Genomic DNA, 14,409 nt, shown 5'->3' on the forward strand with positions numbered 1-14,409 from the left:
TATATTTGCTGACTAACGATGACCCGCAGAGTAACCCAAGAAATGTATTTGTTGTAGACTTTTTTCTTGCTGAGTATTGTACCAAATGTAACTTTACTATAAAAAGCACATAAGGCAGACCTTATCCCGGTAAGATGGGAAATTCTCCTATTCCTGCAATGTGATCTTGGTTCTCCTATTCCTGCAATGTGATCTCGCGCTGAGCTGATCTTGCTGTGACAAGATAAATATTCACTTTTTAGTTTGTGTCACTGTATTTCAACTAATAAAGGCTATTTTAATGAGCTATTGCCTTATAGAAAACTTTGTAATCATTTTTATTTAAAATAAATCTATTTTGATTGTATATGTATGAATTTCCTTCATCGATTCTTTACTACCAAGGGCATTTGCATAATAACAGGATCTTTGTTTCATAGGCTCTAATTGCTTATTCCCTAATATGAACACATTCCTGGCTGGCTTCAGGAATAGATGTATGCTTAAGAAATAAAGATCCTGGATCTAATGTTGATCTCACACCCATTTTACACTAGAGCTGACTTCCAAAGAGTTACTTCTGATTTACACTGATATGAGATCAGAGTTAGGCCTCCTGATTTCATCCTCAGTAATAAAGAATGAGTGGGAATTGAAATTGGAAAAATAGATAAGAATAATGTTTGACAAAGTTTCTAGAAAAGCACTTGCAGATGCCTAATTCAAATATTCAATTGGTTATATACGTAAGTTGTTCTGGGTTCTGTGACAGCTCATCATCTTGCAGGATAACATCTGTCACTTCTTTACCTTAAGATCTCTTGCACAAGAAAAAACTTTCACTGAATCTAGTTACTTTTTATGCACATAACTATGGTTATAGAACAAAAATAAACTGAAAAAAAAATTAAGTAACTGATTACATTTAAACAATAAGGGTTGAACATGTATATCTATATCACTCGGTAAGGCCTGTGGTATGTCAAGGCCATATTGAGTAATATAGCTTTGCTTACTGTATTAAAGAAAAAAAACCAAACACATTTCCAAACTCCACAAAAGCATTAATGTTTCCTTGGAAAGCTGTTTGGAAGGCAGGCTACCACTTCAGATCCCTGCGATTTAAGTCAGTTATAATGCTATCTATTGAAGATTTTTATTTATACTACACCTATTTCTTGTTGCACTCTTCTGGGGATGCCAGAGATGGTTTTCCTCCTTCTCAACTTTCGTCTTCGCTGTAGTACAGATTGTGAATGAACAAGAGAGCAGCGTATACTAGCCTCTCTGTCAAAACCAACTCCTGCAACCCATAAATAGGTCTCATTAGCCTTTAGAAATGGTAAACAAATGTCATGGCTGGAACACAGCGGAGGTATGTGAGCTTGGATTAAGCCTGTGAATAAATATAATGGAGCCCTTATGCAGCTCTTATGTAAATTATATTACGGTATATCACAGTGTTACTTCTAACTCCGGCTCCCTCTCAGCAGCCTGCACTGCCAAAAGAAACAGAAGGAGAAAAAAGAAAGTAAACAAATAAGAAAAGGAAAACAGTTAGGAATTCTCCATGGCAGGCATCTTTATCACAGCTACTTATTTGTTTGCCATGGAGACAATGAAGTCAACACCTCTGCAAAGAATGGTAGCAGCCAAGATGATAACCTGAATCTGGTCAGCGATATTCTGACTCACTTAAACAAACTAACTAATTAACTAACTAAAAAAACTGGTTCATAGAACCATTTGCCATAGTTTGGTAATTCTGAGGAGACCAAGGTACTAAGGAAAAGGTGAATAAAGTATTTTATATCCACATACAAGTTTAGAGAACATTTTTCTTAATATAGGGTTATATATTATATAGGGTTATATATAAACTGTTATATAGGGTCAACATTTAAATAAAAGTATACTTAAAGTTCAGTTTCTAAATCCACATTTAGCCACCTCCTGAACTGGCGTGATTACCCAGCAGCCTCCCATGGTGGCTGCTGGGTGACAGGTACTTTTGAAAACTAGGCCACATACTTAGGTGTCTAAATGTGGATTTAAGAACTGAAATTTAGACACTCATTTTTTAAAACTTTGGCTATACAGAATAGATAAGAACATCTCATTTTGTTTACATTTGCACAGTGTTACTAAAGGGAGGTTTGTTTTTCTCCATGATCAATACAAAATTAAATGGAAGACAGCCAAAAAATAGAGCACTTAGCAGGGGTGCTGGAACAATTTCAATAGTGGGGGTGCTGAGAGCCACTGAACCAAACTGTAAACCCGGTATATGATGGAAACTACTTCAAGCCAGGGGGTGCGACAGCAGCCACAGCACCCCTAGTTCCAGCACCTATGGCACTTAACTGTGGCTGGCTTCTCTAGCAAATGCAAAGTCATGTTCTCTAAAGCTGGCAAGACTCATGTTTGAATAATTGGGCCAGGGCTATAAACAGTGAAGTTGGGGCTACTCTTTCTGTGGTTTGCAATCTTTAGAAAAAAACAAAATAAAGCAAGCCAATCCTGACTAAAAAAATAAAAGCTCTATGTTAAATAGCGTATAATTATATTAAACATAATTATACACATACACACACACACATACATATTACATTACAGAACAATGTAAAACATTAAAAAGTAACTTTCTTGTAAAAGTTCTTCTTGAAATCTACTACAGTGTAATAGAGGCTTCAGACAGATGTCCCGTAACCACCAATGCCCCTGTAATAAGCAGAGGAAGAACTTTCTTTAATAATGAACAAAAGTGCTCTAGACTCCATTACCTGTAATTTTTTAATGTGAATGTTTATCATGGTTGTTTTTTTAACAAAATCAAATTGCTTTAAATTGCTGAAATTCCAGCAATTATGAGTTAGTTACACGTGACCCCTGTGGCCAATGTGTCAGGTCATCTCCCAGTGGCAGGTGGAGTAGGGTATACTCTCCCCTTTATGTATACAAATTATTCACATTAATATTAATGAGAATTATACACTAAACAGCCAGAAAATTATGTGCCATTCTAGGGATGTAAACTGGTGAGTGGAAATTTGGTTCCAATTTATGGCAGGTAGAGTCTAGACAAAAACTCTATTACTGGAAAAGTTGACATTTATCCCAGATCTAAGGGTATACTCTCCTCTAAATATGTATGTGTAACTTTAGTGACAGTAGGAAATAGGTGCATGCATGCTGAGGAGAATATACTCTTTGAGGACTCACATTGTACTTATAATTAATCCTGTTAGTTATCACAGTATTACTTTCTGCTGACCCTCACACCCTTCTCTGATTAGAGCACTACCAGAAAAGCACAAAGGAATAAATAATACTTACTTTTATGTTTTAAGTAGAACCGTGCAAATAAAATAATTTTTGATTCATTGGCAATTTTGAAAAGTAAAATACAAATGTTTTGGGTTAGACTGAAAATGAAAATTTTCCAAAATTTTGGCATATCAAAACAAATAAATAAAATCCTGGATCTAATAAAACATATTGCTTTGACAAAATCAAAATGTTTCAATTCAATTTTGACTTTTTTTACATTTTTGATTTTTTAAAATAAAATTAAAGGAAGTTTTTAAATGAAAAATCTTTTCAAACTGAAAAAAATCAAAATGTTTCATTTAGAAAATGTTGAAATGAAATGTTTCAATTTTTTTCAGATTTCGCCCCCTAAAACAATTTGGCAAAACTGACAAATTCGTGAATCTGGTGTTGCTGAATCTGCATTTTTCATAGGAAAAAAGCTTCAGCTGAACAGTTATAAGTTTAACTGTAAGTACACAGCTTTTCTTGCTGATCATCACACTTGAGTCTTCAGTCATAGAGGCTGCCTAGTTTACACTCTGAAATTAATCAAAAATTGGTGCAAGGTAGTTTTATGGAAAACTCAGATGACTTTAGTACTCTAATCACTGAACCATACACGAGAAAGAGACAGAAAATGGAAGACAGACAGAAATAAAATGGAAGCTTATTTTTGGCTTTTGGAAATAAATTATCCCTCACATTTAATAATGTATGTACCTGCTGCATACTAATATGTAAACAAATTCATAAAATAAATAAAGCATAAACTAAAAGAGTTATAAATAAATGAAGATGCCATTACTATACCTTCAGCTTAGCAGCATGAAAAGAGATCTCAAAGCAATGGCTTATATGCTACATGATCATTACTTGCATATTTAAAGTACTGCAAGTGCTATAATATTTTCCCTGCCCTTATTTGCTCAGTTACATATGATTATCATATGATTAACCACTATGGCTTTCTGCATTAGTTCAGTTAGCTAAATTCAAAGAGCTGTTTTATGTCCTTTTAAATACCAGTTGCCAGTCATATACATAACAAAATTACAAATCATACCGTGTAATTTAGTGTTACATAACAGTTTGTAATGTGACACAAATACACTGGGCCAAATTAATACTGGATGTAATGCCATTGACTTCAGTGGATCTACATGAGGGAGGAATTTAGCCCAGTTAGTGTCCTGTACAAAATTAAATTCTTGAGTCAAAGTCTTTACCTGTAGGTTGTAAAGTCCTGTGTTTTGAAACACAGTTAATGTAATGAAATATTCTGACCTGACCACTCTTGAATCAAACAAAAGAAATAGAAGAGATTTGTACCAGTGACATTGATGGGGATAATGCAAGAGGAAATCACTTGGGCATCTTGTTTCATTTTCTCCTCTGGAGTTGGGAGAGGTAGTGCTTTGCTCCAATTAGTTTGCTTATCCAGTGTAGAAGGGATATTATGTATTGGATTTTTCGGCCTCTGCCCTAGCATGACATCTGTGTCTTCCTCTTCTGGTGGATGGGACTGCAAACGAATACATTCAAAATCAGTGTTCACTGTTTAGTCATACAAGACTAATTTTTAAACAAAGCAGCAGAAAGAGATTAGAGGTAGATTACAGGTGAGCAATGAATTATAGATATTCCAAACAATTGTATGACTATTGTTCCCACAGATACATGATGTACAGTAAGAAGACAAAAATACCTCAACATACTGGAAATGTTTTAGTGTAGATTAAATGTGTATAGGACACACTTTTAATGGGAAGAGGCGTGCACTTTATGTGCATTTGCTGCAAGTGGGCACACAATTATGACCGATTTTAGGCATTTAAATATCCATTTGTGTATGCCACTCTAGTATATGCGCATAAAATTGTGGTAAATGTCCATGCAAAGTTTTTGTACACACAAGTACATTGACTACCACTGAAAACTGGCGCCATGTACACATTAATTTGAGGATATGCATTAAGAGGCCCAAAGCTTTCAAAGTATCAATCCTTAGTTCAGAATAAAAAGATACAAATTTCACTTTTACTAATCAGCCAGGAATGCAATCAAGTTTAAGGATACAGAAAAACTACAGCTATAAATTTGGCTTTAACTGGTGCTGATGATTCTGGTGTCAAGACGAATATTAACCAAGGAGAGGATTAGCTGCTTAAGAACTAATTTAGGAACTAGGGCTGTCAAGCGATTAAAAACATTAATTGTGATTAATCGCGCTTTTACACAATAACAGAATACCATTTATATAAATATTTTTGGACGTTTTCTACATTTTCAAATATATTGATTTCAATTACAACACAGAATATGAAGTGTACAGTGCTCACTTTATATTTATTTTTTATTACAAATATTTGCACTGTAAAAATGATAAAAAATAGTATTTTTCAATTCCCCCATTAAAAGTACTGTACCGCAAACTCTTTATCATGAAAGTTGAAGTTACAAATATAGAATTATGTACAAAAAATAACTGCATTCAACAATAAAACAGTGTAAAACTTTAGAGCCTACAAGTTCACTAAGTACTATTTCTTGTTCAGCCAATTGCTCAGACAAACAAGTTTGTTTACATTTGCAGGAGATAATGCTCCCCACTTCTTGTTTACAATGTCACTTGAAAGTGAGAACAGGCATTCACATGGCACTGTTGTAGCCGGCATCACAAGATATTTACATGCCAGATGCGCTAAAGATTGATATATGACCCTTCATGCTTCAACCACCATTCCAGGGGACATGCGTTCATGCCCATGACGGGTTCTGCTCAATAATGATCCAAAGCAGTGTGGACCAACGCATGTTCATTTTCATCATCTGAGTCAGATGCCACCAGCAGAAGGCTGATTTTCTCTTTTGGTGGTTCAGGTTCTGTAGTTTCCACATTGGAGTGTTGCTCTTTGAAGACTTCTGAAAGCATGTGCCACACCTCGTCCCTTTCAGATTTTGGAAGGCACTTCAGATTCTTAAACCTTGAGTCAAGTTCTTTAGAAATCTCACAATGATACCTTCTTTGTGTTTTGTCAAATCTGAAGTGAAAGTGTTCTTAAAATGAACAACATGTGCTGGGTAATCATCTGAGATTGCTATAACATGAAAAATATGGCAGAATGCGGGTAAAAGAGAGTGGGAGACGTACAATTCTCCTCCCAAGGAATTCAGTCACATTATTTTTTAACTGAGCATCATCAGCATGGAAGCATGTCCTCCGGAATGGTGGCTGAAGCATGAAGGGGCATGCAAACGTTTAGAATATCTGGCATATAAATAACTTGCAATGCCGGCTACAAAAGTGCCATGTGAATGCGTTCTCACTTTCAGGTGACATTGTAAATAAGAAGTGGGCAACATTATCTCCCATAAATGTAAACAAACTTGTTTGTCTGAGCGATTGGCTGAACAAGAAGTAGGACTGAGTGGACTTGTAGGTTCTGAAGTTTTACATTGTTTTGTTTTTGAGTGCAGTTCTGTAACACAAATGTACATTTGTAAGTTGCACTTTCATGATAAAGAGAATGCACTACACTACTTGTACGAAGTGAACTGAAGAATACTATTTCTTTTGTTATCATTTTTACAGTGCAAATATGTGTAATAAAATAGTAATATAAAGTGAGCTGTGTACACTTTGTATTCTGTGTTGTAATTGAAATCAGTATATTTGAAAATGTAGAAAAACATCCAAAAATATTTAATAAATTTCAATTGGTATTCTATTGTTTAACAGTGCAATTAAAGCTGCGATTACGGTAATCACAATTAATTTTTTTAATCACAATTAATATGTTTAGTTAATCACATGAGTTAACTGTGATTAATCAACAGCCCTGTTAAGAAGTTCGAAGTATTATTTAGAAACCATGCAAATATTTCAGAACATGCTACCCATACCACTAGACATGGAAGTATAGAAAGCCAAATAAGCAAGAGAAAAGGCACGGAAGAAAAACGTGTTTTTAAATAGAATAAAGGTCCAGAACTCTAATGCTGTTGTAGTTTCACCTAACAATAAAGTAATAAGTGAAAAACATTTTCTCCTAACTTTACAGTTAAAGACACATTTTCAAACTCTCTCTGTTTCCATTTTGTTTGGAAATGGGGAGGGGGGGAAAAACCCACATGCCTTACTCTATGGCTGCCCTACTTTCCCCCTTTTTGAAGTTAATACACTTCTCTGTAGTGAATGATCAGTCCTTGACTAGTTCAGGACATCTGCTTATGTCTTTTTCTAAATCCTGGGGAATATTTTTGAGCCTGGTTTTCTTTTCAGTGTTAGATTCCCAGCTGGCTAACTATTGGGGCTCTTGCCTATGGCTGTTGTTTACAGTATATTTTCAGAGTTTTAGTTTTGTGCACCTATGTGGTTAAGACAAACATTTTTTTTCTCCCTTTCCTTGGCACAGCATTTAGCATGTAGTTACCTAATATTACACGATCACGCCCAAATTATCATCTTTGTGCCATTCCTCTTCATAGAGTTCCCACAAATCCTGTGGGAGTTGAAGGTCTAAAGCTTGGCAAACAACAATTCCAAACCAGTTCCAAAAGTGTTTAAGACCATACTTAGCAGCCACTTATTTAAACTATTCCAGGACACTTACCTTATAAGTGTTATCTGCAAAAACACCCACAAACCCAGGAGACAGGGTATCTTCCCCCCCTTGAGAAAAATGGTTTTTTCCATATATATGGTTTTAATAAAACTTTGCAGCCTTCTTTCTCTCCTCAGCTTTTGTGCTGATCACCAGCAGACGTGAGTAGCTCATATAAACTTCAAGCACAAAAGACTTTGTTTCCTAGGTAACTTCCCCCTCCTTCTCTCCCCCCCAAAAAGTTTGGGGCATTGGGGAAACACACACACACACACTTTTGTTGCTGATTCCTTCTCTGAATAACAATGGATTGCAGGACAAAGAAAGCGTAGTGACCTGACAGCAGGCTCTGACTGTCTGCCAAAGCTACTGGTTGCAAACAATGGGAATGACAACTGTCCAGAGAATAAATGTATGCTTTTGCTCTGGCATCATTTTGATGGTTTCTTATGGTTTTGAAAAATATTGGTCTATTCTGAACATTGCAAGAAAATAAAATGCAATCGCCCACATTATAGAGTCCATCTCGAGCCAGACCTTCAAAGCTAGTCAATAGGAGGAAATGATCCTGCGGTCCACTAAACCTATTACAGTTACCCAAAATGGGGAAAAAACGTTCCTTATTGATAAGAGAGTAACACACAAAAGTTTTCTTTGAGATAGTGCAACAAAGTGAGAAGCGAAAAGCAAGCAAAAGAAAGGGTTAGAGGTTTGAAAGGGGGAAAATGAATGAGACAGGGCTGTTAGTTTAAGAATGCTTGTTTTTCCAATACCTTTCTACTCCACGGGGTCATGTGGCAACACTCAATGGGGGAAGGCGAGCGGGTGCTGTTAAACTATAAACATGAAATGTGGGGGGGGAAAAAGATAAAATTAAAAACATACACAACATGTTTTTGATTAAAGCACATCAAGTCTGTCTAGAGAAACCTCTATAAGATTTAAATTGAGCTATAACTGCAATCTGTTTCCAACTGAAGAATTCACCTTCCTGAAAAGGTTCCTTTTCTCTGAATAAACCCCCATCTCATCACCTGGCGCATAAAGACATGTCCACACCCCAACACTGTACTGATTTAGCTAAATTGGTTTAGCAACTAATATAGTTAAATTGAGGCAGCCTTCTGGTGTGACCATTGTTAAAAATCATCTTCAGAGTGCCTTATATAGCTTTAGCTTACGTCAATTCCTTACAGATTTAAGCCAAAACTTTGTAAGGTACTCATCCAAATGACATGTCAATTATCTATTTTACGACTAAGTTAAAGATTTATCTGCTCCTCTGAAAATAATGGCTGTAAATAAGGCTGATTCGAAAGATGATATATCTAAATCTTCTGTAGATCAATTTCAATTTTTTTGACGTTACCATTAAAACAGCCTAAGTTGTAATCATTATGTCAGAATGACAAAGGACAATTGGCTTTATATGCATTTGCATAATGTTTTAAAGGGTAAATAGAGATGTCCAGCACATTACATGTTCTGAGTGAATTGCGGGATGTTTTGATATCTTTTTATCTCCAAGACCCTGGTTTGTTTGTGATTAGTGTCTTGTTTTAACACCTATGACTGAGTGATGACGTCTTTTGAAATGATACATAAAAAATAAAAAAAAAGAAAATTTAGCTCTTGATAACCTTAAAAAGCTTTGATTACCAAGTGGCTCTCAGTTGAGCTCATTTTGTAGGCCACTCACAGAAGAGAAATGCTATTATGGGCCATCTTCCCTCCTGATCGACACTGAAACATATCTGCTGTAGTGAGTCACAGACACAGTGTGAGAACCACTGGAGTGAGTACTCCTTTTCCACAACAAGCAGACAGATGTGCTGAGGCTCCCAGGTCCTAATTCTTGGTACTGAACCCCGACAGCTTTCCATGGAAATAACATTACCCCCTCTACAACTACTCACTACCTATACAGCAGAGACCCCTCCAGTATTATCTTGCTTCCTTGTGCAGGACTAAAACTGACTGAAACTTCCAAAATTAGCTGCCCACACATCTGATGGAAAAAAGGAAGAGCAGATCAAATCAGAGACCACTTCCAATTTACAAAAATAGCTAGCAAGCCATCCAGATTAGGTCCAAAACCAATTCTCTTAAAATGGGAAAGGGGCTAGGAAACGTTACTTTAGCACAGACCAGTGTCAGATACTACTGCAGATAAATGCTTTCATGGTTTATGACAGGAACCGAAAGAATAATACATGAAAAATTTAAGTTTCCACTAGCTCTTCAGATATGCAAGGATGATATCACCTAGTCACCAGTAATCTACCCAGAGCAGAATCCCAGCAGTAGAGATTATCCCTGCAATTCAACTTTGCTGCTGAAGATTTCAAAGGATTCCTAAGAAGACTGCTGAATCGAGACAGACCTCTCAGGAGTGGCAGATTCTTAAATGTGGGAATCCTTGTGCTGTTAAACCAAGGGCCACCTGGGGCCTGTCAGTGCAGTGGTGCCCACGGGAGAGGAGAGAGCATGGGGATTCCTTCTCTCCAACTTTGCGCCTCTGCTCCAAGGCTGAAAATGAGTGCAAGGACTGCTCCATGTTTGCACCCAAAACAGCATCTGCCTCCCCAAAAGGAACAAGCAATGGCAAGGTTGGGGCTCTGGCCACAAATTAGGCAGAGAAGATGGCCTCAATTAGAGGGGAGCACATGTTGTAGCCTATAAAAGAGTGAGTGGTGTCTGCACTAGCCCAGTGTTCCCAGGATTACTGTTTCTGTCCTAGGGAGCTGCTACTGGTATGGTCTTCCTGCTCCCTAGCTCCTCTCAAAGGCCACAATATCTCCAAATGGGCCATTTATGTTCCACCGAACTCTCTACCAGTATCTACAATAGTTTTTATTTGCTAAGGAGTGGAGAGGGATCCCTTTCAAAATACACCCCCTCCCCCCAAGAAGTGGGATACGGTAATAATGATTTTCCAGGTACCACAGTAACAAAAACTGGTTTATTCTAATAGTAGGTTTTGCTACCCAACTCCTGTTATAATACAAGCATTCTCAGAAGGCAACATGCAATTGAAGCCTAGAAAATGAAATCCTGTGTGGGACAGTGGGAAAGAGGCTAAAATCAAATGACTGATAGGGATTATTTTTTTTAATCATTAATAATGCTTTGCTACTCAATGTAGACTGCATAATGCCTGAATTACTTTCCAAGAATTACTTCTCTTTTTTTTTTTTTTTTGAAAATCCTTAAGTGGATTAAAAAAATTAAGAAACTCTGCTCCAATGCTGAAAGTAGCCATAAAATGCCAACAAAGCATAACAGCATTATCTGTGCTGTGGGTAAATACAGATTTTCAGACAAGGCTGTCAAGCTGGCATCTTTTAGCATCATTAACTTCCCTCTCCTTTCCAGACTGAATCAGATCAGGCACTGTCTTTTTCAGATGCTACTTCCTATGATAAATTATAGGCCCAATCCTGCCAGGTGCTGAGCACTTTGCAAGATGAACCCTAATGATAAAATGTTAAGGTGTGACTACTGATTTAGGGAGCCATTATTTTGGGCTGCCCACCTTAAGACCCTTTACACCTGATATTCAGATATGCTGGGCACCTATAAATCCATTTGAAGTCAATTGGAACTGCAGGTGCTCAGCTTCTCTGAAAATCTGGACAACCATGTCTCAAAATGGGCACCCGAAATCAGAAGCCACGTTTGAAAATGTTGGTTTAACTGAATTTCATGATACCATGTACAGCATGTGGGATGTCTCCATTGAACACAAAGAACCAAATGCAATACAATCAGTGCACAGCCTTCATTTAAACCCTGTTTTTTTTCTTTCTTTTGTCTTCTCAATATCAACATTATAAAGTTGCAATTTAATCTACAAGTAAATTAAGTTTGTGCTGATTTCACCATTCTCCTCCTACAGATGTGGGTGAATCTCTGTATCTTGAGCAGTTGATATATGCCTTCATACAGTTATTTTATTATTATAGTTATTGCTATTATTACCTATCTGTATTACGCTAGCACTTAGAAGACCCAATTGAGAAGTGCATCCCGCTGTATTAAACAGCCAGAGTAACAGATGGACCCAGCCCCTAAGAGCTTACATTCTCAATAGACAAGCCAAAGGGAAGAAGAAAATAAAGTATATCCCAGTTTTACAAAAGGAGATCTGAGGCAGAGAGAGATTATGGGCCTGATCCAAATGCAATGAAGTCAATGGAAAAATACTAACTGACTTTCCCAAGATCATACAGGAAGTCTGTTGCAGGACTGGGTATTGAACTGAGATCTCCCAAGTTGCTGCTCAGTACCTAACCACAGATGAACCTTCCTACATTTCAATTTTATAGTCTTTGAATAAAGTAATTAGAGTGCAATTGTGACAAACAACAACAAAAGCTTCAAAAGTCAAAAGCTGATGAGGGTATGCCTGACAATCTGTCCTCACCTCACTCCGTTGTGGGGAAAAATAAAAGTAGGATAATGTAAAGCAAGAACAAAATGTCATTATTTAAATAGGTCATATCTGGAGGGTTGGGGGTTGGTTTGTTTTTAAAAAAATCTCTCAAACTCAAAAGACCAGCTCTAACTGGCTTGGGAAATATGTAATTAGTCATGAAATCATACTAAACACCCCAGGCCATTCTGGTCTGTCAGATAATTTTGCCTGTAGGCTGTTTTTCATAGTGCATTTTATTTGTGTTGTTGACAAACAGCGATGGCAACAGTCGATCTGTTAAATACAAATTCAGTATTTTTAAAGGCATTTTTCTGCACAGGACTAGAAAAATTCTTCTGAAGCCATTCCAGTCTAGTGTGTAATTAATTACTTAGGGACTTCTGCTGCAAACACTGACACATGTGACTAGCGTTACTTTTATGAGAGATCCCAGGATCTTCAATGCAACTCTTTTCATGAGTGTAATTGTTAATGTGCCAAGTCTTTGAAGTATCAGGCTATCCATGTAAAAATCTTAATTGCACAGATACATCTCCTATTTTCAGCATCTCTGACGTTAACCACTTCTGGGCAGTAAGTAGAACATACCAGGTGATGCAAACCTTAAGACTAATCAATGCAAGTGACTATGAAGGCCACCTGCAGTCGGGCCCTTGCCAGCTTGGCAATTCATAGGCCAACTCAATTTCCTGTTCCAGCAATGGGATGAGGAGGAGGAAATGCAGCTGGTCCATAGAGAGTGGCGAATCATAGAACCTCAGGGTTGAAAGGGACCTCAGGAGGTCATCTAGTCCAACCCCCTGCTCAAAGCAGGACCAACCCCAACTAAATCATCCCAGCCAGGGCTTTGTCAAGCCTGACCTTAAAAACCTCTAAGGATGGAGATTCCACCACCTCGCTAGGTAACCCATTCCAGTGCTTCACCACTCTCTGAGTGAAGAAGTTTTTCCTAATATCCAACCTAAACCTCCCCCACTAGCAGGACCAAGTACTGATTTTTGCCCCTGGGGGATCTGAACTCACAACCCTGGGTTTAGCAGGCCAATGCTCAAACCACTGAGCTATCCCTCCCCCTTTTCACTACTTGATTCCCTTTTCTCCTCCCTGGAGTTTTGGGCTCCAGTGTCATTTATGGTTTACAAGTAGTAAGGCAAGGCTTGTGAACAAGCAATGCCCATGATGCCTTAGCACACCTCATCTGAAGTGACGGTATTCCAGGAACTGTTGGCATTTCACAGGGAGTGACTGCACCAGGGGCGGCTCTACAAATTTGGCCGCCCCAAGCAGTCATGCCCGGGAGGCGCCCCCGAGCCGCGGGAGCAGCGGACCTCCCGCGGGCATGACTGCGGAGGGTCCGCTGGTCGCGCGGCTCGGCTGGACCTCCCGCAGCTGCGGGCGGTTCGCTGGTCCGGCGGCTCCAGTTGAGCTGCCGCAGGCATGCCTGCGGGAGGTCCAGCCGAGCCGCGGGACCAGCGAACCGTCCGCAGTCATGCCTGCGGGAGGTCCACTGGAGCCGCGGGACGAGCGCCCCCTCCGCAGTCATGCCTGCGGCAGGTCCGCTGCTCCCGGGGCTCCGGTGGACCTCCCGCAGGCATGACTGCGGCAGGTCCACCGGCCCAGCCTGCCGCCCCCCCGGGAAAGGGCCGCCCCAGGCGGGTGCTTGCCCCGCTGGGCTCTGGAGCCGGCCCTGGACTGCACAGAGGATATGGAACCCATAGCAAAAAGGTTAAAGGAGAAATATAAAACCAAGAGCAAACAACTCACTTGTGTTCCTCTAGTCAAAGCTGTTTAGTGAGTGCAGAAAAGTTTCCAAGAGCGGGAAGTTTTTATTCCCTGCATGTTTGTTTAATTTAGAAATGGCTAAACTGATTTTCCCCCTCAAAATTAGTTCAAAAATGTATTGAAATTGTATATGCTAAATGTTAGCCTGCAGGAAATCTGGATGGCTGATTCCCAAACCCCTGCAAGGAGAGGACGTGCTGACAAAGTTTTAACAGTAATGTGACCAACGCCACAGTTTATAATTCCAAAAACATTATTGTTGACCCCCCTAAGAGCAAGAACTAACAAAAAGGC

The 14,409-nt window shown here is 38.7% G+C and overlaps 1 protein-coding gene across 1 annotated transcript in view; it reads right to left on the reverse strand.

Moving 5' to 3' along the window:
• The window catches only part of NHS (NHS actin remodeling regulator), a 340,119-nt gene that overhangs the window by 10,556 nt on the left and 315,154 nt on the right, over window positions 1-14,409 (reverse strand). Inside the window, exons 4-6 of the mRNA XM_045021174.1 lie at window positions 8,669-8,731; window positions 4,621-4,813; window positions 1,151-1,282 (exon numbers count right to left, since the gene is read on the reverse strand). Of these exons, the coding sequence (XP_044877109.1) occupies window positions 1,151-1,282; window positions 4,621-4,813; window positions 8,669-8,731 (388 nt within the window). The remainder of the gene's footprint in view (window positions 1-1,150; window positions 1,283-4,620; window positions 4,814-8,668; window positions 8,732-14,409) is intronic.

This window comes from Mauremys mutica, chromosome 1, assembly GCF_020497125.1.
Source record: "Mauremys mutica isolate MM-2020 ecotype Southern chromosome 1, ASM2049712v1, whole genome shotgun sequence".
NCBI classification, from domain to species: domain Eukaryota; kingdom Metazoa; phylum Chordata; order Testudines; family Geoemydidae; genus Mauremys; species Mauremys mutica.